Source organism: Vulpes lagopus, chromosome 11 (genome assembly GCF_018345385.1).
Source record: "Vulpes lagopus strain Blue_001 chromosome 11, ASM1834538v1, whole genome shotgun sequence".
Classification (NCBI taxonomy): domain Eukaryota; kingdom Metazoa; phylum Chordata; class Mammalia; order Carnivora; family Canidae; genus Vulpes; species Vulpes lagopus.
The window spans coordinates 57,558,016-57,583,680 of NC_054834.1; the positions used below are offsets into that span (position 1 = coordinate 57,558,016).

Below are 25,665 nucleotides of genomic sequence, written 5' to 3' on the forward strand. Positions count from 1 at the left end.
GTGAAGTCACTATATTGAAGAGTATTCACCACTAGGCACGGATGGAAAATTTTACTTTCTTTGTTGACAGATGTAACAGTCTCCAAGCACACTCAGATACAGGAAGGATTTGGGCAGGAGAATTTGGCAGGGTGGGGGAAATAGTCTAAACTAAAAGATTGCAAGTTTGTGTCTACTAGGGGTCCAATGGTTTCCTGAAGCTGAAGATCTCAAGGAATTCCTGAGAGTAAGTAAAAACTGGTTTTGAAGATCTGAGGTGAAGGGGATAAGGATTTTCAAAGAAAACAGGTTTTCATTTATACTCAAGAGTTCACCTTTAAAACTCTCCACTCGATTTTAAGCATGATAAGCAAGGATGAGTTAAAGAAAAAAAGAACTGGAGCTTCTTATTTTAAAAATTCATAATTAGATAAAGAAGTGAGCTAGTGGAAAAGAGATCGCAGTAATTTTCAAAGTTAAGGAATTTACTATTTTCCCAACAGAATTAAAACTTCTGGTGTCCAGTGTCAGAAGGCTGTGTCTAAAGGTTACTGGTTTAAACAAACAATAGAGCATCTTTGTGATTTTCAATTTTACGGGGAAGCATCCGATAACACATGACATTCACATTAAAAGTCCAACTTATATATGGGGCCGAAAGAAAGCAAATACCATTCTTCTTATGTACAGATTATTTTATTGTAAAAATGTAGCAATTAGAAATCAGTCTGTTGTAAAATCAATGCTATATTAGCATGAATGTAATTCCAGGTTTTAAAAAAATCTGATCAATTCCAGGCAGGAATAAGCATTAAGCTATGATGTCACTGAAGTTATTTTCAAAAGACATCAATGCATTAAATGTGTTTTTTCTATATGGAACTTAGAAAAATTTAAATTTATGGGTAGATCATCTTTTCTTCTTACATAATTACAGCCATACTTTTATATAATAAGGCCATGAGATGATATATATAAACATACTAATTTCACCAAGATTTTATCTTATCAAATAAAATCATATTTCTGCCAGAAACTTTCATTCTAGGCATTTTAAGTGAATAATCCAACCCACCGCCAAAAGCAAATACATTTTCTTTTCTATCATTGTTAAGCCCTACTCTTACTTCCCCCTAGGGAAATAGCATTAAAAGCCACTGCTACATTACTTGCGATAGAAACCTGGCTTATTTTAAAGGCGTAAGCTTGCATCTGCGCACCTAGCACAGGAGAATCTTCTATCCAGCGAAGGGTGGGTACGTGTGCGAACACCACGCTTTGCTTCACAGGTGGAGAGCAACCTGGGGCACGACTCTCACAGATTGGCTTTTTCCCTGGCAGCCAGGTGAGACCCATGCTGCATAAAGGTGTGAATCGCGTTCTGTTTTAAAAGAACAAGACCAGCAGGTTAATTAACTCGCTCAGCAGCAACAACTTGGTATTTATCTTAGCTTTAATTTGTGCTCGAATGAAAATAATAACCAGTGGGAACTGCATTTACTTCCACGACCTTACGTGGGCCAGAGCTGAAGAGTATTTGCTTTGCGGGTGAGTTCTTTGCCGATCAAATGAGTATCTGAACAGCTTAAAAAAATCTAATAGTTGTCCCTGAGAAGAATCCTCATAACAGGAAACTAAACCATCTGATCCATTCTGATTCAGGACACCCTCTTCCACAGCCAGGCTGCTCTGGGCTCACCTTAGGTTTCTCAGCATTGTATTTGTCCAAAAGAGCCTGAATGCGGGCCCCGTAGTCAGGGTGGACATCACTGAAGTTCTTGACCTGAAACCAGATGAGAAGAATGTAAATATGACCTTAGACTCCTACGAGGCCAGTCCCCAGTGTGTGTTTCCCAGTGTTTACCCTGAAGGTAGAGCAACACGGTGCTTAACACCACTAAGTAAGATTTGGGGGGTCCGGGGGAAAACCCTGGCACATACTGGCTGAGCAACCTTGGATAAGCCATCCCTCTGAGCTTCAGTGTCCACTCCCCATAAAATGAGCAAAATAATTAAACCTACCTCATAGAATACTGCAAGAAAAACACACAGGAGGGGAGCGGCACTGACAGCATGTTAACAAGCTGACCTCAGAGAGGCCCAACAAGTCATGGTGATTTGTATGAAGAGATGGGCCCAGGCACTGCCTGAATTTAAAGTGAGGTATATATACAAAGACACTGGCACCTGCTGGACAACCTCACATACTTCAAGCAGGAATTCCTGACCGCGGGCTGGTCTGAGGCAGACAGCAGGAGGGGGGCATCGTGAACCCACACAAAGCCTTACAGCTCCAGCACCAGCAAGATAAGGATGCCAAGGGTTCAAGCCCAGTTCTGCGACTTACACAGTCTCACTCGTTCTTACTGGTCAGATAAGACCTGCCCTCACCTACGTCACAGAGCAACTGTCCAGCTATGTGCTGCAGACGGCAATTTAAAAGGTTATTTTTCATACACGCATTTGTGAAAGACATAGGACTTTGCCTACAGAGAAAGCACCCGGCCTGCTGGTACTTGTCTCCAGGCCTTTGAACACATCCCAGAGAGCTGCTGGCCCAGCTGCCCCTTTGAACAGAGAAGCAGCAACCAAGAGACAAGGAAACTGTGGGGTTGCCTCAATTTCCAAGAAGCTAACTCCTGTGGCAGGCCCCAAAACTGCCAAGTGAGAAGCCTCCACGTAGCACAGTGAGCTGCCATTAGAAATACTCTGGCACCTCAGCTCAGTTCAGCCTGAGTTTGGAAGCAGCTCAGTTCTCCCCAGAGAGCGTGCAAGTTTCTAGTTGCTCTGAAGGAGGGTTAGGTCTCATGACACAAGTGGTTAGACAGGCTTCCCAAGACAAAAATGGAAATTTGTATTTCTTATCTTCTAAAGTCGAAGCAAAATTGTGGCAGGAGACACACTCTTATATTGGACATGACTCTGGTACAGAACTTGGCTGCAGTCCATGAAGAGCATAGGACAAAATTCTCCCTGAATTTAATTCACTTATTATACACTGGCCAAGGAGCTAAAGGATTCATAGGTATAGGCCACATTCACTGGAGATACAACATGCAGAAAGAAGAATTGGAAGTGGGTTGGGGATTAGTACGAATTTTTTTTAAGTCCGATTAGCTCACATAGAACACAAAGTACTTTAGTTAAAAAGAACACACTTCTTTTTAAACCAGCTGTGCTCTCTTCTCCGGCCAGCAGATGTCACCGTCAGCTTACGAAGTATCACTCACCGCTTTCTTCTGGATGAAAAGTTGTGCGTCCTTCAGATGGCCAGCAATGTTCTCGCACAGGCGTTTCCTCTCCTCTTCACCAAGTACCTTCAGATAGAAGGTCCGCACCTGCTCAGGGAAAATGCACGGTGCAGAGAGTCAAATAACCAGTCCGTCATGAACAAAATTCACCCAACCTGCCCACTTTTGAAATGAGAAAGTGAGACTTCTCAATGGTGTGAGACTGAAAAAGTTCTCGAATTTAAGGATAATTTAAAATTGTAGTGAAAACTCTCATTTGTGTGGTGTTCCTCGCCTTTTTTTTTTTTTTTTTTTTTAAGCAAGACAGGAAGAATTCAGTGGATAATAGTTCGTAACTGCATCTTAGTAATGTCCCGTCTAGTCAGGGCTTGCATGTCTCTTATAAACAAAAGACACAGTATAGACTACAGTTAAGAATCCCACCCACCTTGCTACTGACCAGTCCAGAGTGGGCAAGCTGTCATCATATGGAAACTTAGCATAATACAATCTTTGTTCAATTCACCTAGAACCATGGAGGAAAAACCCCTAATTCATTAATTTATACTCTTAGTTTTTCAGAAGCCAAGCTTTCCTGGAGAACACACATGTTAATAGTGATACTTTATGTGATTACCTCCAAAATGACTATCAACAAATTAAAATGAAAAATAGGGGCAGCCTGGGTGGCTCAGCGGTTTAACGCCGCCTTCAGCCTGGGGCGTGATCTGGAGACCCGGGATCGAGTCCCACGTCGGGCTCCCTGCATGGAGCGTGCTTCTCCCTTTGCCTCTCTCTGTGTATCTCTCATGAATGAATAAATAAATAAAATCTTTATTTAAAAAAATGAAAAATAGGAGCTAAGTTGTAAAGTATGAGTCCTAAGGGCTTTGCTCACTTCTGAAATCAACCATTTCTAAGTAACAGCTATGATTTTATTCTAACATTTCACTCCTTCCTTCATTCAATCAATACTTATTTATGAAGTACCTATAATGTACCACTGTTCTATGTTGTTCTATTACTGTTTATAAAGTCCAACAATAACCAATTCTCCAAAGTATCAAACTCATAAAATGGCAAAATGTTCATGGCTCCTCTGTGTTATTAAATATCGAGGCATAAAAATATTTAAATTCGAGCAAAGTTTATATTTGATACCAAAGTTTTAAAAAATCAGGCTTTGACATGAACACAATCCAATCACAGTACTGCATTATGGGGATTTTCTCAGATCTATCCCCCCAATTCACTAATTCTCTCTTCAGCTATATCTAACACACTGCTTCACCATCCACTGAGTCACTGTGTCTGCTGAAATTTTATTTGAGAGATTGTACTTTTTGTTTCTAAAAACATATATCTGGTTCTTAAATCAGTTTGTTTTTTGTTTTCCCATATCCTATTTTTATCTTGTAGATCATATTCCTTTCCCTATCTCCTCGAATATGGTATATATGCTTATTTTAAAGCCCTTTGAGATTATTCTATCACATACACGACTCTTCCATCAAGTGCATGTGCAATTTCTCAGGGCACTGGATTTCCCTCCATGTATTTTTTCCCCGGGACTCATCCCCAACAGGAGTTATCTTCTGCAGAACTACCACCTGTGTCCAAATTGTGAAAGGTGTCTTTTTCACCATCTCTGCAAAGGCCTAGAAGGGTTCACTGACTGATTGTTTCTCAGTTCAGAACTTTGATGTGATTCAAAGTGTAGAAGAATGCAGAGATCTCACTTGAGAGGAGAAGAGCAGAGGAAAGGGACTCCCAATTTCTCAGGAAATCTAGAGCCCACATGCTGGCAAGCTGCATGCAGCCTCAGTCTGGTGCATAGTTTTTCCCACAGAGTACTGGTTCCTGGCTCTCGTCATTATGTCATTATGTCAAGAGCCCAGTTCTAGCTCTCTGCAACACATGGAGCCTGCAGCCTAAACTCCTAGCCCCCTTGGGGTCATAAAATCAAAGTAAGATATAAATAGGGTCTGGTTTCCCACCATGATATATATACCTTCAATGTTCACACACTTTTGTGATTCCTTTTTCATCTCTAGGACCAAGAGATTTAATTTTGTTAGCTCAACTATTAAAAAAATATTTTAATCTAGCATGTCTGTGTATGACAAGTAGAAGTAAGGCCTCCTACATCCCATCAATCTATCTACCATCAAACTAAAAAGAAATTGGTCCTGCAATTTCAGCAGTGTGCTGGAGCCTACTTACTCATGAGAGCACTGTCATCTTTTTAAGAATTTTGTGCATTGTTAAACATGGCTGTTATTAAAAACTCAATTATATAAATTTACAATTAAATTGTATTGCAAACAAAAATAATAAACCTTTCAAAATGTATGATTTCCCAATTATTACATATTACCTATGTTCTTGAGGTTATTTGTGTCTACTCTATCCCACAGTAGAAATGATTACATAATAGTGTAATACTGAACATCACGTCCCAGTGCCACAGATTCAGTCACACCATGTTGCTAGCTTGATATCAGCTCTAGGGAACATTTTCATCAAGAAAACTGACAAACACTATAGGGCACCTGGACGGCTCATTGGTTAAGCAGCTGCCTTTGGCTCAGGTCATGATCTCAAGGGTCCTGGGATTGAGCCCTGCATCAGGCTCTGCACTAGGCAAGGAATGGTGTGCTTTTCCCTCTCCCTCTGCTCTTTCTCGCATTTATACGTGCACTTTCTCTCTCTCTCAGATAAATAAATAAAATCTTAAAAAAAGAAAATTGACAAACACTATAAACCAGGACTTTTCCTTTCTGCACACAACTGTTAATATTTATCAACACACCTCTCAATAAAACCCATATAAAATATTTGCTCTCCTGCAGATCTGGTTAATCTAGCTCCAAGAGGTTAAAAAAAAAAAAAGCACACAAACACAAAGATAAACAGCACTCCTATCTCAGTGTGTGGACAAGATGATTGCAATATAAACAGCATGGAACCCTTACCCATCTGAGCCTTGCTTCAGCAGTCACGCTGCTCAGACAAAAGGCAGGTGGGGCTTGGAGGTCAAACTAAAGAAGTCTCCAGGGTGCTCTTATCTGCATATCCTTGCACCTGGCTAGCAACCACCATCTGTACATACAGCTCTCAGCTGCTCACTACACAGGGGGCATGGACCCACACACGGGCTGGCCATTCAATTTTATTAGCCAGATAAAGAGTCTGAATGGCTTTATCAGCTCCAACACTCTAACCATAGACCTTTGATAGCAGGACCAAATTCCTTTTAAAGGAAACGCGATATTTTTACTAGTATATACAAATAGAATGATTTTTGATTTAAGTGTAACAGCCCAACAGTAAAGGGTACCAGCCACAGGCATGAAGTTCAATGATTTTTCAGGGAACACACGACGCAATCACCACCCAGGTCACGAAAGAACGTCATTCACACCTCTGACATCTCCCCACCAGAGTCCCTCCTCCTAGTCTTTATCCCCTTTTTCTCCAACTGCCTCCCCAAAGGCAATTCTTTTGACTTCTAATATTTAAATGTGTTTTGCCAAATGTGCTTATCCAAGCTCTAGTTGAACATCTGGGTAACACGAGCAGCTTCTGGTGCTCATATGTACACATTTCTATTAGGTTCCTACACAGCAGTGTCCTTTACTAGGGCCAGAAGACACACACATGTTTAGCTTTAATGGATTCTGATACACAGTTCTCCAAAACAGCTGAACTAACTTACACTCACAGGAGAGTTGTTTCTTTTTCTCTCAACACTTGGTATGGCCAGTCGTTTTCACTCTAGCTACTCTGGTGCATATACAGTGCTACCTCTTTGGGGTTTTACTGTGCACATCCCTGGTGACTACGGAGAGAGACCCCCTTTCTGTATGTTTTATAGTCATTTAGATCTCTTTTGTGAAGGACCCGTTCAGGTTTTTGCCCAGCTTCTACTCCTTCATCCTTCTCACTGCTCTGTAGGAGATCTTCACATATTCTGGACATGAGTTTTAGATGAATTTCAAATATATTCTCTCACTCTGTAAGCCATGCATTATCTAAATTAATTTTTGCAGAGGTAGTTTAATACCAGAATAGGCCTCATGCAGGCAAAATTCTTTGAGAGGCAGGGATCACATTGTAATATGCTTGGTATCACCCACGTCACCAAGAATAATGTGGTTACTACAAAAGGATTTTAGAAGACGTTTAATTTCATCTAAATATGGTTTACACCCTACTATAATTTTTTATATACACGTACTTACATATACATATGTGTGCCTTTCAAATAATATATTTGTAGTGAATTAATTCATGTATTTAAATATCTTTTACTTGGAACCCACATTTATAAATTGAGAAACTAGAATATAGTTCTTATTCTAATTTAAAAAGTTTAACACCAACCCCCTGAACAGAACTCCAGGACAACTAGACTTTTTAATTTCATTCTTCTCTTTGTGTGAGGTATAAGCTATACTTAATTAATAAGGCTGCTCTTCAAAGTCAAAAGTCTCTTTCAGTGCGTCCACTGAGAGAACAGCACTCGAGCAGCCACACGTGATTGGAAAGAGGGTGGGCACTTGACCCAGGGCAATTAACTACAAGCTGGCCAAAGGTCAATGATGCGGCCTAGAGTGAAAAGATCAGTCAAATCAATTTGACTCCCTCTCTCTCTAGAATCTGATATAGAATGTGTGTCAAAAGGGTCCAAAAAAAAGTAATAGGTGGAGAAAGAAGCCATAGAGTTAGGCCACCATCATAGCAAAGCCACAGCAATGTTAAAACAGAGGCTAAGAGGTAATGAAAAACTCAGGGAGACACGTCAAGGATAAACAATCAGTACTGAAAAATAGAAGCCAACAGGTGGAGAGCAGTGGAGTCATGTGAACAGTGTGTCCTACAGTAGAAACATCCACGCTCTCACTACTGAGGCTCCAAGGGCTACTGGGAATCCTGTTCTAGTCCCTTAAATCTGTCTGCCTAGCTTCTTAAATGTAATTATACTTAACCTTTATTTGCCTGCTTCTTACAGGCAATTTCTTTCTTCCAATTTCTATGCGTCACTGCTTCCCCAATGGCCCCCACCCATAATCCCTTCAATAAAAATTGGGGGAACTGAAATGAGTCTCCATACCTTGTACTGAAAAAGCACAGTAACACAACTCTTCAACTCCATCTAGTAAAGGGTCTGACTTATGATTAGAGATGTCTTTCATGAATTCAATTTAAGATATATTAGACACTTTAAGGGGGGGGGAGTTGGGGGTGCCTGGGTGGCTCAGTTGGTTAAGCGTCTGCCTCTTGATTTTGGCTCAGGTCATGATCTCAGGGTTGTGAGATCCGGCCCTGCACTGGGCTCTATGCTCAGCATCAGCCTGCCTGGGATCCTTTCTCTCCATCTCTCTCTGCTCCTTGCCTCGTTCATGTGTGCTCTTTCTCTAAATAAATAAAATCTTGAAAAAAAGAAAGAGGGGGACATATAGACATTGACAAGGAAACTGATCAAATGACTCCCACAGAAGCCCAAGAAGCCATTACCTGAGTGACATTATCCTCATTGGCACTGTTGAAGCGCTGCACATCTGGCGAACATTGGCTGTTATGCTCTAGGACACAACGCTGTTGTTCAGGAGCACTAAAGCTATTGGGGTAGTAATTTGGAGCACCACCTTCAAAAGAAAACCATACAGGTTCACTTAGGGAGATGAAAAATGAAGTAAATCTACAGTCAATGTAATAAGATATAATTCAAGTGGTAACTACAGATCATGTATATACACAGACATACATAATACATATGCATGCCTTATACATATTAATGTCTCCTATTTAGCTATAGGCAGGACCTCAGCTTCTTAAAGAATGATGCCACCTTCCAAATGTTCTCATGGGCAGTCTCACTCTGAGTTTTAATAAAGAGATCTCAAGTTTTCTTGAATACTTCATGTGATCTGATCTTTAAATTCTTCTCTCTAGGGATCCCTGGGTGGCGCAGCGGTTTGGCGCCTGCCTTTGGCCCAGGGCGCGATCCTGGAGACCCGGGATCGAATCCCATATCAGGCTCCTGGTGCATGGAGCCTGCTTCTCCCTCCGCCTATGTCTCTGCCTCTCTCTCTCTCTCTCTGTGACTATCATAAATAAATAAAAATTAAAAAAAAAAAGTAAAAAAAAAAAAATTCTTCTCTCTATATATATGCTTATATATATATTATATATGTATGTTTGATATGGCCTCCAGAGAAAAGGAGACCCAAAGATACATGCAAATTTAAGGGTTTTAACCCTTAAGGGTTAAATGAACCCCAAGGGTTCATTTGGGCTTGGGCTCAATTCCAACACTAAATCACAGAATTCTTGGGAGCAACTGAAAGTTCTAGCCCTGCTCCTTTAATCTACAGACACATAACTGAGCCCTGACATGTTAACTGCCTGCTGCAAGATCACATGATAGTTACTAGTAGAACTGGGATCTGGGATCTGTTTTGTGTCTTCCATTCCAGCGCAGACTATATTCATATTACAAAACTCTACTTCACTATTCCTTCAAGGTTTTTAAGATTCTTGGAGAATCTTCTTTTTATTGACTATGACTTTACACAATTCTAGCTTCACTTTTACTTCCCTCTACAGATAAATAAAAAAGGATTGTTTTTTAGGTTGATATTTCTAGGATATCAGCGCTTATAGAAAAAATGACAACTGCATTCAAAACATATTTTCTGACTTCTGGAATAAATTAAAAGGCTTTTTTTTTTTTTTCATTTTGGCATATTTATTTTCCTAACTGCTTCAGCTGATGTTGGCTGAAGGCTGAATCACCTGAGCACATGCTGCCTAAGCAGGAGTGGCCTAGAAACATATTAAGTGTTTTGAACAAACCAGTCTGAGGTTGGAATTTTAACCAGCTCACTGCCAGAGTAAATTATGCGGACTGGATAATCTAGAGGTACCTGTACATCACACCAATCAAGGTACCAAGGGCAAATAGGAAGGAGGAGGACACCATACTATTATGGGGCTCAATTATTAATCCTTGGGATTCATTCTAGGTCAGCCTCATCTATATCTAAGGCAAAGTGCTCCAACAATCAGCCACCACAGTGGTCTTCTGCACTAAGAATTAGCTCTTTGAAATGTGCCTGTTTGAGGACTTCTAAAATGCTATCTCCAAATGAGTTCTGACCTTTACTCAAAGTGGGAGTTGTCTTCAAGTCATTGACTACTGGGAACAATTAAGCTTTCATGAAACTTAAAGAGCACAACCCAAATGCTTGGCTTTTAAAAGTAGGCAAAGGGTGTGTCAAAATGTATCCTTAAGTAGTTTTTTCACACATGTGCCACTATAATAGTAAACAAGAATGATAAACATGAAGCAGGTGCTTATTAAAGAAGTTCCAGAACATACATGAGCCTTTCTCTGATAAAGCCAGTCTCAATAACAAAAGGACTGACAAATACGAAAGGAAAAAATAACTTTAGAATAAAAATGCAGAAGACAGACACAGGAAATATCAGTTACTTTGGGCAATGGCACACCCCATTAGCTCTATAAACCTCAGAGAGCAGAAGTATTGTAACACCTAGTATAATCAGCTGGTGAGCAAGTAAACTCATTAAATACAAAAAGAAGGCTTAGTCATAATGGTAAAAAATGCAAGGCACAAAATTATATAAACAAAATAACCTTAAGTCTGTATAAAATAGTCCCAGAAAAAAACTGGCAAAAAATACAGCAAAATGCAACAGTTGTGGCCTGTGAGTATTGGGGCTGTAAGTAGGTTTTTCTTCTCCCTCCTCTTTTTTCTCTTCTATTTTCCAAATTTTCTTTAGGGCACATGTGTTATTTGTATCAGAGAAAAATAAACTTTTTTTTTAATATAGACATCGATGACTATAAATATAAATCATCAGTAAAATTTCTGAAGGGATCAATGTAAGCAGCCTATTACTAAGACAAGTGTGTCCTAAATAGAAAAAGAAATTAAGATCTGTATTAAACTAAGGAGCCTTAGAAGGAAAAAAATTAAACATTCTCTAATTTGAACAAGCAATCAAAAATAGAGGCTATTTGTACATGGCACCAAAAATAACAGTTCAAAGAAAAAAATCATAAATTTGGGAAATGAGCTCCAAATAACAAAATGCAGTAGAGCCTCATCTCATCAGTTGATTTACATGGATTCAACTACATTCATTTAGTAAAAAATAAAAAAGTGAAGGGGAATCCCTTGATTTACTGTCTCCCTTATTCTAACCTGCCCCAGTCCATCTAAAACTCCAGCCACATGTTCCTCCATGACCCCAACAAAGGGCAATGAAAAACAAGAAACATGAACTCTTGGCTTTTGCACTTCCAAGAGTCTAAGTCCTCATGATTTAAGAGTGATTTAAGGAGCTGCCCACTTTGTGAAGAGTCTTTAAAACCTAACCCCTAAGTTGAATGCTACTCTACGACAGCCAGTGTAAAAGATCTTTCTCCCCCATCCTTCCTTATCAGATGGGCAGCAAGTCAAATCTGAGATGGGAACTCTCAATAAAACATCAAAGAGATAAAGGCATAAAGGGTCTTCAGGCAGTTTAAACCTTCTTTGCTTCAGAGAGCAGAAGGTCCCCTGGGAACTCTTTAAGAGCAGGAGACTGACAACCACTGGCCTGGCATGACATCCTCTGTCCTCCTGCCCAGCAGTACCCTCTAGCCTCCCTGGGGGAGCGGAATGTCTGAGACCTACCCTGATTGTCAAGCATGCACATGGGGCCGTCACGTTGGTAGTTGGCCACTCGAGCCCGGAAAGGACAGTTCACAGGTATCTGAAGATAGTTGGGTCCCAGGCGGTGGCGGTGAGTGTCAGGATAGGCAAAAAGACGACCCTACAGTTATAAATGAAAAAGGCATTGACTGTGTGCCGTCACACACACAACACAAGTCTATAAACTTTATTCTAAAATTTCAAGCACAAAGCACTGTGTTTACCACCAAACCCTGCCCATTCCCCCCACCCCACCCCGGCCAAATGAGCAAAGTTTCTTCTCTCATGAAATGAGTTGTCCCTAACCCAACAGTCCTTAATCTTCTGCGTCATACAGCCACACAACCACAAATCTTCACACCTGTGAAGATAAGAACTCCCTTTCCCCCCTCAAATAACAAGTTACTGCTCTGTCTTATATTGCTTCCTACTCTCAAGGATGTATCACATTGTAAAATATGTTTGCTAGAACCCAACTAACTGGAATCTATGTCCTGTTCACTGTGATCTGGCTTACCGCTTTGGATAACACTCTAAAGTTCATCAACGTGATCTGGTCGAAAGGTAACTGAGACCACTGTTCATTACCACACAACTACTGCCACCCCCAGATGCTCATTAGCGCCCATCAGAGCAATTTCGAAGTCCCCCCTATCTGGCTCTCCACTTCTAGCTTGTCCTCCGCCGTCATTGTCCTACGCACTCCTGCCAAAAGAATCAGCCCCAGGCCCCACGCAGATCACATCACTATCTGCTCAAAATACTTTAGGGATGCCTGGGTGGCTCAGTGGTTAAGCATCTGCCTTGGGCTCAGGGCACGATCCTGGAGTCTCAGGATCGAGTCCCACATCGGGCTTCCCCGTAGACAGCCTGCTTCGTCCTCTCCCTATGTCTCTGTGTCTCTCATGAATAAATAAATAAAATCTTTAAAACAAAAAACTTTAAACGTTTCCTCACTGGTCTCCATATGGCTAACTAAGCACAGCTGTCCTTCCCTGCTGGATGGCTCCTCACATGCCCCCGTGGCATTAGAACTCACAGCGAACTGAGCTTGAGAAGTTGTAGAAAGATTGGGAAGTATCTTGACTGTACCTACTAAATAAAGCCCTTTTACTTTTTAAACACACTTCACAAAACAAAACAAAAAAAAACAAGAAGATATCACATTAAGTTTAAAATATGTTTGCCATAGCCAAAATTAACACTGACAGAAATTATAAGATTCATTCATACAATTCAATTCATACAATTCATTCATACAATTCAATTCACTAATAGAATTGCATGATTTCAGTTATCATCTTTCCTCAGGACTTTTTTCCAAAAAGTTTCAATTTTTAACATTTGCTATTTGTTGTTGCAGAGAACACGGATTTGACTTGTGGTCCTTTTCCCTGGGCCTAGGCCTCTATCCAATGCTTCACTGCTCTTCTAACTGTATGATGCAGTGTTGTTAGCTGTCTCTATGTCTCACCGTGGACCCACAGTTAACCTGGATTATGAAAAGAATTTGGATGATATTTGTTCTTTAACCTGTTCCCGCAATACCAGGGAACAAGTTCGTGCCTTGGCAAATCCCAGTAACCTCTTTCACATGGTTCAGCTCTCTTCCTACCCCAAGGGAAGGTTGGGTGCCCAGAGTCCCAGGGCTTGGCTTCCTTTACTCCTTTCAACACAAGCACTTCTACTTGTGCTCTATGATCTGCTTGGCTTTCCTTCTTTAGTCCCTAACCTCCAGTTCTCTCTTGTTCTGTGTGTCACCAACTGGATGGGTTCTACTTGATAGAATGGTTCTACATTTCTCAAAACTGAAGAAACCTTCTTTTCCTAAAAGGGACAATTGTACAGACCTCTACTCAAGCACTGAAGTCCCCCCTGACAGATGCTCAGTGTACCCCCACCTTATTCCTTCTACTTTAAGAAGAAGTGACTGTTTACAGTTTAAATATACTCAACATGGTCCACCGTCATACCTATATTCAGGTCTCTCTCCTGCCCCATTTTATCTCTATTGAAAACTGAAATCCTAGCCATTCTTCAAAAGCCATCTCAAACACTACCTCATTCTTGAAAGCTTGTCATTATCCTCCTAATAAGATTTCTCCTGATTCAAATGGCAATCTGCCTTATATTCTAGTTATCTTGTGTTCTTCTGTTACAGCAGCCAGAGTAATCTATTATACACACAGGGGTGTTCAATTTATATTAGTTAAGCGGCCCCTGGGTGGCTCAGTCAGTTAAGCATCCAACTCTTGATTCCAGTTCAGGTCATGATCTCAAGGTTGTGAGACTGAGCCCCACATCGGCCCCATGCTGGCTGTAGAGCCTGCTTAAGATTCTTTCTCTCCCTTACCCTCTGCCCCTACTCGCTTGCATTTGGGTGATCTCTCTCTCTCTCTCTTAAATAAATAAATAAGTTAAATTGAACTAAAAGCTAATGAAAAACTTATTTTCTATAAAAGTCTTAAATGTTCCCAATGTCAAAGCAAAAATGCTACTATTAAAAAAAAAAAAAAAAAACAGAATCGTAGCTTGTCTCCATAGGGAGTCCAATGCTTACATAAGGAGCCATGGTCCAATCTAGCATAATAATCTTTAACCTTTGTTTCGTGGTCAGAGTCCAAAAACACAAGAGATTGATTTACTCAATAATTATTAAGCCAATTCTTTTCCTACTGATTTCAGGTCCAAAAAAAGTATTTTTCACTCTTTCTACTCCTGAAAGAGCCTAGTGGAGTGATGAAAAAATAGTGACTGTGTAGGAACATGACTGAAACAAATGGTTAGACTGACCTGCTGCTTTCAATCACTGGTGACATACGTTCAGCTCATAAAAAGCATCTCCAGTCTCTTTTTACAGATGGAAAAATTCAAGCATCACCATGGGAGGGGAAATGAATCAAGTTATACTGGCCAATTAACAATATTCCCTCCCATCAATGACATACGGAACAAAGAGTGCTTTACTCTACAAATACCGGAGGCATTTCTGATGTCACTTCTTTTAAATTAAGAGACTAAATGTCAAAGTCTTAACATACTATGAAATCCTCTTTATACTGTAATTTTGTAATGTCAGGATGCTTAGGTAGACCCGCAAGATTAATTAAATTTAAGTGGTGTTCTAGTTAATTATTTTTATAAAGATCATGCCAAATTACAGCACGTGTATATGTGTGTGTGCACAGGCACGCACACATTCGCCTGTGTCCGCTCCTGCACTCCTGCCTCAGAACATCTCAATCCACCAGGTTTACCTGAAGCATTTTGTCAGGGCTGGGCTCAATGCCAGGTGGCATGTTGCTTGGGTCAAATGCCATCTGTTCAACCTCAGCGAAGTAATTAACTGGATTCCGGTTTAAGACCAGTTTACCAACTGGGATAAGAGGGTAGTCTTGGTGAGGCCAAATCTAAAAATAAATGTCATATTCACAATTATCAGACAACCAACTAAAGGAAATTAAAGCACTCGTTAAAAATGACAGATTTGGGGGCACCTGCATGGCTCAGCCAGTTTGGCATCTGCCTCCATCTCAGGTTATGATCCTCGGATCCTGGGATCGAGCCCCGGGCTCCCCATTCAGTGGGGAGCCTCCTTCTCCTCCCTCTGCCCTTCCCACCTTGCTTGTGCTTGCTCAAATAAATAAATAAAATCTTTTTAAAAATACTACCTTTCTAATATAGTGAAGCCATATAATATAATGAAATACCAACTTTCTAATACAATATAATGATAATAAGTGAAAATAATTTGTTAATCCAGTAAAGTGAAAAAGAACTTCAGGTAGTACACCGGTTGAATCTTTCATAACAGTAAACAGTAAATACTGACATCTTCCCTGGGCAAATGGACATTAGTTTTGCAAGATCTGTTCCCTGCTAATAATGATATATCAAGCCACTTCAAGGAACTCAATGAACTTAGCAAAAGCGAACTAGAAGTGAGATGCACAGGCCAGGAAAATCCAAAGCGGCCCTACTGCATTTTGAACAGGACCTCTCTATCGTTATGAATACTTGACTGGAATTTGTCAAATTAGGTACAAAGAGACTTAAAAAAGAAAATTTGGTTGCTAAGGGACTCACCTTGGTAAGATCAAATGGATTGAATGGAAAAGTTTCTGCCTGACTAAAAGTCATGACTTGGATATAAAACGTCCAGGAGGGGTAGTTGCCTGTGGCAATGGCATTGTAAAGATCCCGGAGGCCATAGTCAGGATCTTCATGAGAAAGTCTTGCTGCGTCTTCAACAGAAAGGTTTTTGATGCCCTGGTCAGTCTACAGAATGAGAGAAAGCAGCTCAAACTGAAATGCATTGGCAAAGTTACGGACCTTCAATCAGTTATGCACTGAAGGATGATGAGCAACACAACTCAAAGACTGGATTTTCCTTGTAACAATTCCATTGTTTAAATCTGATACTGAGAGGAATTCATCAACAAGAAATTCTACTTGGTTATCTTGATTCTTTCAAATGTCCAGGGCATTGTAAATACATTTCATATTTATAATTTGTCCTATTTTTCCCTTTCTGTAGCCTATATTACTTGAAATTTTTTAATTGTTAACATAAACTTTATTTTTAATTTCTCACCCATGTAAAGAATGCTGTACTACTGTCTTCAGAAAAGTGAAAAAAAAATTAGGAATAAAACATATATAACATCAAATGTACCATTTTAACCATTTTAAAGTGTCCAATTTGGTGGATTTATTTTATTTATTTATTTATTTATTTGTGGATTTTTTTAGTCTTGAAAGTCTTGAAATAAAGTTGCCAGGTCATACAGTAACTCTACATCTAATTTCTTGAATACCTAAAAATGGTTCTTCAGAGTGGTTATTATTTGAAGTTTTAGAATCATGGTACTTTCCAAATCAGGAAAAAAAATCAAAAGGTGTTTTTAAAATAGGCACATAATTATTTTTCTGCATAATTTTTCAGTTGTTTTGTAAGAGCTCAAATCAATTAATGAGATTGTGCTAGCTACCATACCTCCACTCCCATTCTCTTCCTTTTATTTTTTTTGAGAAGTCATAGAATCACAGTTCATACAGCTGAAAAGAACTTCAGTAGAGCTGCTCTGAACTACTTCTCTGACTATGAGCAGGCAAAATTCTTATTTTGACTTCCCAAGCAAGCCATTAACTAAGTTAGTCACTGCCACTAGCGCTCCTACTATCACACCCTATTGCCTTTCAACTGATTCTCACCTGTACCTTAATTCTGAAAGACCCTCACAAGCCAAGCATGGAAAAGACTGCCTCAGCAAAGTCAACTATGAAACTCTACCACAGAAATCTCAAGTCTTTCTAGCCAGGGGCAAGATTTGAACCCTTCTCACTATCAGACCAGAAATACAGTCACCTTCCAGATTTAAAAATGGAGATCACCATCTGCAGATCACCGGAGAGCTAATACATTAAATTGTGCAATAATATTGCAATACTTTTCTGATTTTAACTGAATTCCTTGGGCTTAGGAAAGACTAATCATAGGTCAGAATAATTCCAGACTGATACATCCAAATAGGTCTCAGGCTCCCCCACGACTCTGCCAAACAGACCCATAAGCAATCCAATCCTTAAGGATCAGGGACAGCTGCTATTATTATCCCAATTTTACAGTGACAAAGCTGGAGCACAGAGAACTTTTAATAAAGTGACCAAGTCACATTATTAAAGCCACCACCACGCGGGTCCCTCAGACACAGTCATTTAGCCTGTTCTCGGTGACACAACACTGCTCCCTTTGGCAGTTACAAGCCAATGAGGCAACTCTTGCTTAAAACTGTTCCTGGCCAAAGATTATACACCCAAGTTACAAGTATAAAGAGGGGAGATAGTTTTCCTGTTTGAGATACTTATGTAAGTTGTTCAGATAAAGATTAAGACAAGACAGGAAAACAGGTCTTGGGTAGATACCATTAAGAAGGGGACTATATTTGTCCTGAGTCCACTTCTGGTATGTGCTTATTTTAGCAGTAGCATTTGGAAACATGTTCTTAGGCAACCAAAGGTGGTTTTTTTTTTTTTTTTTAAATAACCTTCTAGAGTTCTCTGAGAATACTGCTTACTATAACAAATGCCAAGATCATAATAAGAGAGAGCCCTTTAAAACACTTCAGTTAATTAAAATGTTCTTAAGGCTTCCCCCAAAGTTAACTTGTTTGATATGATTAAATGAAAATAAATGAAAAAAAAAAACAATTTTTATTTTCTTACATTTGTAATTGATTTGCTTTTTTTGCTTGTTCATAACATACCTTTGATAAACACTACTTAAACAAATGGATGGAGGAGTTAAAAAGTTATGAGAAATGCTTCTGTAAAGGTAGTGTCAGACATTGAAAGTCACGGTGAGATTGAAATTACAGACAGGAATGCCCCATTTCTGCCACAGTCCCCTCCCTAGACCACCAAAGATACCCACACGCAGCAAGATGAGTCAGGGCTACAAAAGGCAAAGCCACAGAATACTTTACTGTTTGCTACAAAGGCTTGACTCTAAACCCCAACAAAGAAGTCTAGAAGCTAGACTAAACCTGGTAGAAATCTCCTTTCACATAGCCTGTAGGCCTATATATTATCTCCTTACATTTGAGCCCAAAACCAAACCTTAGGTCTTCCCTCTCCAGGAAGAATGGATATTCACCTGCCAGCACTAAAAACATTAAACCAGAGAACCAGCATTAAATGAGCATTTTCCCAAATATTTATGCATTGCTCCAGGGCTCAGAAGGAGAAGGAAGCTTGACCACTGCCAGCAGCTGTGTACTCCTACCCTCTGGTCATATGGAAAGAGGACACCAAAGAGAGCCCACAGAGCTCCCCTAACCGGGCAGTGTGCATCTATTCACTTAGGTGGAGCCAAAAGAAGAGTCATGGTCCTAGTCAACTGGATCAGTCAACTCTCAGCCAACTCTCAGCCTTTGGAGTGGAGGTAGGGGAAAGCGGGGAGGAGCCTTGATCTTTGCCCAATCCTCATGAGAAGTAAAGAGATGTGCATGATAGGAGCCTTGTACCCTCTGCCCCAAAAGCAATACGTACCTTATAATGGAATTTGCAATAAACCGCCTCTCCCGCCGCATTAACCAGCTTAAAAGTATGTGATCCATATCCATTCATGTGCCTGTGTCCATCTGGAATCCCTCGATCACTGAACAAGAAGGAAACCTAAGGAACAGAAAAATAATGCCTTAAATCTTTCCGTTTCAATCAAAATATCCTAGATTTTTAAGATATTCCTAAGTTTCCAAAGAATCTCTTAATGACATAGAACATGCTAACCAAGTTCCCATAAAAAAGGTTATCATTAGTATCATTTATACAAAACAATAAGAATTTTAAGCAGAATGATATGTAAATCATTAGCCTCATGGCTCAAAATTCAATAAGGAAAAGCAAAAACAAATCTGAAAGATAGCCTAACTTGTTATTCAAAATCAATTTTAACAGTAAATATGTTTGGCAACACTTTTCCCGTCTTTCCCTAATACAAAGAGCTCTACTTTGTACTAGAGACTTTAATCCTTAATACTGTTAAATATCAGTTGACAATGTTTCTAGCATCCCTTAAGGTCTATGAGTGGGGGGAAGATTAACAAAATCAGTCATAACACTCTTCAGAGTCCAGAAATCTGAGCAAGCCTCCCAAAAAGAAAGTAGAAACCAAGTCCAATGAGATAGCCAAAACTGGAGAAACACATGATGAAGCAAAATTAACAGTTCTATTGCCGGTAAAGCATTATAAGAGAACGGAAAAGAAGAGTTCCCACCTGGTGCAGAGACTCAGGGCGCAGGCTCCAGAAGTCCCAGACCATGTCCGGATCCTTCAGGTGTGTTTGAGGGTTTCTCTTTTGACTATGGATAAAGGACGGAAACTATAAACAGAAAAAGAGGGGGGGTAAAATCCCAAAATTAAGTTTACAGGAATTATCATCTTACATTATACATTGCCTATTGGTAGGCTTAGGGATTAAAACTCTGAACAAGATAATCCTAGAATTTTACAGTGCCAAACCCTATACACTTCCAGGACAAAGTGTCTCTTTGTACTGATCTTCCAGACTCTACAAGGAAAACTGGGCCAATTCCCACGAAGTCAGTGAATCTTGAAATGCCAAACTGAAGACCAACAGTAACTGTTATTTGATCTTATAAGAAGGATATTAAATACAGAAAAATGTGCTTAAAAAGGCAATCCAGCCAACCCAAATTCTTTTTTCTGCTTTTCTCAGGGCTTCTCCTCAAATGCCAGTCAATGTAGGGTGTTTGAAATCAATTTAAATCAAACATTTGTAGAGTGCAAGATACTTTATCACCTACCAATATGGCATCTCTGATGAAGAAAATGGGGGTGTTATTTCCAACAAGATCCCAATTACCATCCTCTGTGTAAAATTTCACTGCAAACCCACGAGGGTCACGAACTGTGTCAGCCGAGCCTGATTCTCCAGCTAGAAAATTCAAATGGGAAGAAAATGAAGCATAAGCCAGAGTACTTGGCATCCAACAAACCTAACGTCACAAAGAAACATTGGGATCTATCCTTTCCACTCTACTTCCTCGAAGGAAACTAGGTATTTAAGTACCTGGGTTATTATCTCTACCACCTACCAGCTAATTCAGTCCACAAATTAAACAACAGAATTAATTGCAAGTAATAAGAGAGTACATAACTGTAAAAGCTGAAAAGATTATCCATTTCACATAAGATAGCTTTGTCCAAACGGGTAATTAAATGTTTAATTAAGATAAAGGAAGAAAATAATTATAAAGATTAAGGTAGTAAATAAGGAGAATAAGTGAGTTGTCAAAATTATGAGGCTAAGAAATGAATGAAAATATAGATTCTTAAGAATCTAGAAACATAGACTAAAGAAGAAACAGAATTAATCCTGCATTGTGCTGTGTTGAGATGAAGCATAATAGATCTAGTTCGTACTAACACTACTGAAAAAAAATCACTTCACCTCTGAAATAGAAATAACACCACCTTGCAAAGTGAATCTACAGATGAGGTTATAGCTAATGTCTGTAAAGCGTCTGACCATGGATGACACAGAGTTAATTCCCAAGAAAGGTCAGCTGTTGTGGTTGCTGAATAAGTGCCCCCACTCCACATTTCCATCTGAGGCAAGCACTTGTAGGAAAGCTCTTTCCAAATTCACAGAATTGCAGTGGTGGCCTCTGCCTAAGTGTGATTTCCTAAGACCTCAACAAACAATTAAAAGTAACTTCCTGCCTGTCTCAAAATATTTTTTCTACTGTAAAACCTGGCTATCATTTGGAGAAATGATTTATTCTATCTTCTAATAGGCTTTCCTTGAAATGTATGTGTAAATACACCAAATAGGTTGGGGGATGGGGTAACTGGGTGATGGACATTAAGGAGGGCATGTGATGTAATGAGCACTGGGTGTTGTATGCAACTGATGAATCACTGATCTGAAACTAATGATACACTACATGTTCATTGAATTTAAATAAAATAAGATTAAAAATCAATCAATCAATAAAAATAAATGCCCCAAGTAAGGTACAGGGTTGAGTTATGCAATGCCAGTCACGTAAACAGACAGACTTACCAACAGTGGAGAATCGAACCGCGATGGGGGTCCTCTTTCCAATATGCTCAAACACCTTTGCTTTGGAGTATTTGGTAATGTCATGTGTGACCTCGAAGTAGCCAAAAGCCCCTAATGAGAAAGACACAGAAGTCCTCACGCGTGAGACCATCACAGACCACTGGGCCCTCAATGGGCATCTAGGTGACAAGAGAAACTGATAGGGTAGCACTGGCCTTCTGGGAGCTTCCAAGAGGACAGGATAAAGGGGAGCTAGATGTCCAAACACAAAATGATGGGGTCAAAATGCAAAGCCCTCAGTGCTACACCGTTCAATCTGGAGAAATAACCATCATTTAATTATGAATTCCCTCAGTGGACTTTTTTTTTCCCTTTTCCCCAAGAATGGAGACTTGCCACTTCTGCTAAAGGAGCTTCAACTCTGTGAGAAGTAATTTTTAACCCAGGTGTTATGAAACAATCCTTTTACAGCAAATAAACAAGGCTCTCACCTGCTCCTTTAGCATGCACAACTCTCTCAGGGATTCTCTCCCGGTCAAAGTGAGCCATTTCATCAGTGAAAACCACATCCTGAACAAGAAGGGGGCCCCGAGGCCCTGCTGTCATCACATTAAGTTTGTCTCCTATTGGATTACCGCCCCCGGTGGTCAGGACATCAGGTTTCTGAGTGAATAAAACACAAAAGGACAAAGAGTGTGGAAGAGTCAGTATAATCAAACCGTTATTTACATTGTCAGAGGGCACACTGTTTTCCAATTTTTATACCCTCTGCTCACTCTTTTTAAATTTCCTGTGTCCGAAGTGCTGAAATACTGCCGAGATATGCCACCGCCTGAAATTCAGAGTCCAGTCTCAGGAATCATTGAAAAATCTCAACACCAACTGCTAAGAAATCTGCTCTGAAGAGCAGAAAGATGGCTAAATAAGCTGCCAACTTGCTCAGCCCCTGCTCTCGATGGAGCCACTGGGCTCCACACAGGAAACCCCCAGAGAGGGAACCCCCACCCAAAGGGGATCCTATGTGCTTGACACACTGAATGTCCAAACTGATGGTGAGAAGATGGTCTCTGGAGAAGCCATGCTGCTTAAGGCTTTATTTGGAACTTGCAGATGCTTTCTGACTGCTACAGATGTTCAAGGGAGTCATCCCATATGGCGTGTTCAAGCAGCATATGCCAGCTCTTTGCAACATCTCTTTCCAATTGCAAAAAAAAAAAAAAAAACAGTCAATAGCTTTTATTGTCACTGAAAATAGTTACTGGTAAAATGGATTATATAGTATTAACTTTCTAAAGATGTCAAATGTCCCTGAAATGGGATAGGTTATTTTACTGTAACAAAGAATTAGTTTTTTAATCCACCCAATTCTCTAATATCAGCCCATCGGCTGTCCCTTCTCTAGGATGGGAGCAGCAACATTTTTAAATTAATGATCCTAAGCAGCCTTTCACATGATCTTGGCTCATTATCTTGGTCATGCCCTCTACTCGTGACCAGGGACAACTGCCTCTCCAATGTCTTCCCCTGGCTACTGGGAAACCTAAGGGAGATGTGTGGGTGAAGCAAAGCTAAGATAGCTCCATTCTGGGAGAACAACTCAAAAAGGTCTAGTGATGAAAGTCTAACTTCACGTGCCCAGAAAAGGATTATGCACAGAAGTTTCACAAACTTGGAATGGAGTGTTAACTCTTCCTCTCCAGGTACACCTGTTCTGAATATTAAAATAAAGTCAATACTTATCTCTTCTTCCCTAGAAGGGGATATTGATAGGAGGGGATCACTTTAAAAATTATAAAAATACCATGAGCTCTTTGGGAAAAGGCACTGAAAAGAGAGATCTTGGAATCTTCAGAATGAATAAATAAGACTCCTACACACAGTAGGAACCCCTCCCCCCACCCACTAGAGTTCTGTTCACATTGAAATGGGAAGAGGCCAACATGGAACCTTAGAGAAACCGTGAATGCTGGCATCCCAGAGCCTGGGTCTGACTTAGAGCTCTGCCAATCAATATTACTTACTATTTCTGAATCTCAATTCTTCATCTGCAAAATAGACCAGAAACAACTATCTCTCAGAATTAATACGTGGCTTGGTCATCAAGACAGTGTGGTACTGGCACAAAAACAGACACATAGATCAATGGAACAGAATAGAGAATCCAGAAGTGGACCCTCAAATTTATGGTCAACTAATATTTGACAAAGGAGGAAAGACTATCCACTGGAAAAAAGACAGTCTCTTCAATAAATGGTGCTAGGAAAATTGGACATCCACATGCAGAAGAATAAAACTAGACCACTCTCTTGTACCATACACAAAGATAAACTCAAAATGGATGAAAGATCTAAATGTGAGACAAGAATCCATCAGAATCCTAGAGGAGAACACAGGCAACACCCTTTTTGAACTTGGCCACAGTAACCTCTTGCAAGATGTATCCATGACGGCAAGAGAATCAAAAGCAAAAATGAACTATTGGGACTTCATCAAGATAAGAAGCTTTTGCACAGCAAAAGAAACAGTCAACAAAACTAAAAGACAACCTCCAGAATGGTAGAAGACATTTGCAAATGACCTATCAGATAAAGGGCTAGTATCCAAGATCTATAAAGAACTTAAGAAATTCAACAGCAAAGAAACAAACAATCCAATCATGAAATGGGCAAAAGACATGAAGAGAAATCTCACAGAGGAAGACATAGACATGGCCAGCAAGCACATGAGAAAATGCTCCGTATCACTAGCCATCAGGGAAATATAAATCAAAACCACAATGAGATCCCACCTCACACCAGTGAGAATGGGGAAAATTAACAAGACAGGAAACAGCAAATGTTGGAGAGATGTGGAGAAAGGGGAACCCTCTTGCACTGTTGGAGGGAATGGGAACTGGTGCAGCCACTCTGGAAAACTGTGTGGAGGTTCCTTAAAGAGTTAAAACTAGATGTGCCCTTACGACCCAGCAATTGCACTGCTGGAGATTTACCCCAAAGATACAGATGCAGTGAAATGCCGGGACACCTGCACCCCAATGTTTATAGCAGCAATGTCCACAATAGCCAAACTGTGGAAGGAGCCTCAGTGTCAATGGATAAAGAAGACGTGGTTTATGTATACAATGGAATATTCCTCAGCCATTAGAAAAGACAAATACCCACCATTTGCTTCGACATGGATGGAACCGGAGGGTATTATGCTGAGTGAAGTAAGTCAATCGGAGAAGGACAAACATTTTATTGTCTCATTCATTTGGGGAATATAAAAATAGTGAAAGGGAATAAAGGGGAAAGGAGAAAAATGAGTGGGAAATATCAGAGAGGGAGACAGAACATGAGAGACTCCTAACTCTGGGAAACAAACTAGGGGTGGTGGAAGGGGAGGAGGGCGGGGGTGGGGGTGACTGGGTGACGGGCACTGAGGGGAGCACTTGATGGGATGAGCACTGGGTGTTATTCTATATGTTGGCAAATTGAACACCAATAAAAAATAAATTTATAAAAAAAAGAATTAATACGTGGCTTAAAAGCACTATTCATGCAAATGGAGGACTTCACACTAGGCACACACATGCTATTTTCCTGGCTGTGTCAAAGTGATCTGATAGCAGAAGTAAATCATTTTAGGTTTCTTTTTCTGTCAACCATGACACATATGTAGGCATCCATCCAGACTTTCTCGCCCTATTCCTTACTCATCCAGCAGCAAACTCTTCCAAAGTGTATGAAAGTTAAGGGTCCAGTCAGGAGAGTCCACCCAACCATGCCACTCTCTTTTGAAGACACACATGTGCTAATACATGGGACACTGGATATGTGTTTTTCTTTTTTTCACTTATGTATACAATGGAATATTACTCAGCCATTAGAAACGACAAATACCCACCATTTGCTTCGACATGGATGGAACTGGAGAGTATTATGCTGAGTGAAGTAAGTCAATCGGAGAAGGACAAACATTATATGTTCTCGTTCATTTGGGGAATATAAATAATAGTGAAAGGGAATATAAGGGAAGGGAGAAGAAATGTGTGGAAAATATCAGAAAGGGAGACAGAACATAAAGACTCCTAATTCTGGGAAACGAACTAGGGGTGGTGGAAGGGGAGGAGGGCGAGGGGTGGGGGTGAATGGGTGG

The 25,665-nt window shown here is 40.1% G+C and overlaps 1 protein-coding gene across 1 annotated transcript in view; it reads right to left on the bottom strand.

Moving 5' to 3' along the window:
* Positions 1–659: 659 nt before the first annotated feature.
* CAT (catalase) overlaps positions 660–25,665 on the bottom strand; it is a 41,000-nt gene continuing 15,994 nt past the window's right edge. Inside the window, exons 2-13 of the mRNA XM_041773984.1 lie at positions 22,020–22,191; positions 21,529–21,639; positions 20,267–20,397; positions 19,717–19,821; positions 18,989–19,114; positions 16,025–16,216; positions 15,196–15,348; positions 11,921–12,059; positions 8,730–8,860; positions 3,210–3,317; positions 1,679–1,762; positions 660–1,360 (exon numbers count right to left, since the gene is read on the bottom strand). Of these exons, the coding sequence (XP_041629918.1) occupies positions 1,295–1,360; positions 1,679–1,762; positions 3,210–3,317; positions 8,730–8,860; positions 11,921–12,059; positions 15,196–15,348; positions 16,025–16,216; positions 18,989–19,114; positions 19,717–19,821; positions 20,267–20,397; positions 21,529–21,639; positions 22,020–22,191 (1,518 nt within the window). The 3' untranslated portion in view covers positions 660–1,294. The remainder of the gene's footprint in view (positions 1,361–1,678; positions 1,763–3,209; positions 3,318–8,729; positions 8,861–11,920; positions 12,060–15,195; positions 15,349–16,024; positions 16,217–18,988; positions 19,115–19,716; positions 19,822–20,266; positions 20,398–21,528; positions 21,640–22,019; positions 22,192–25,665) is intronic.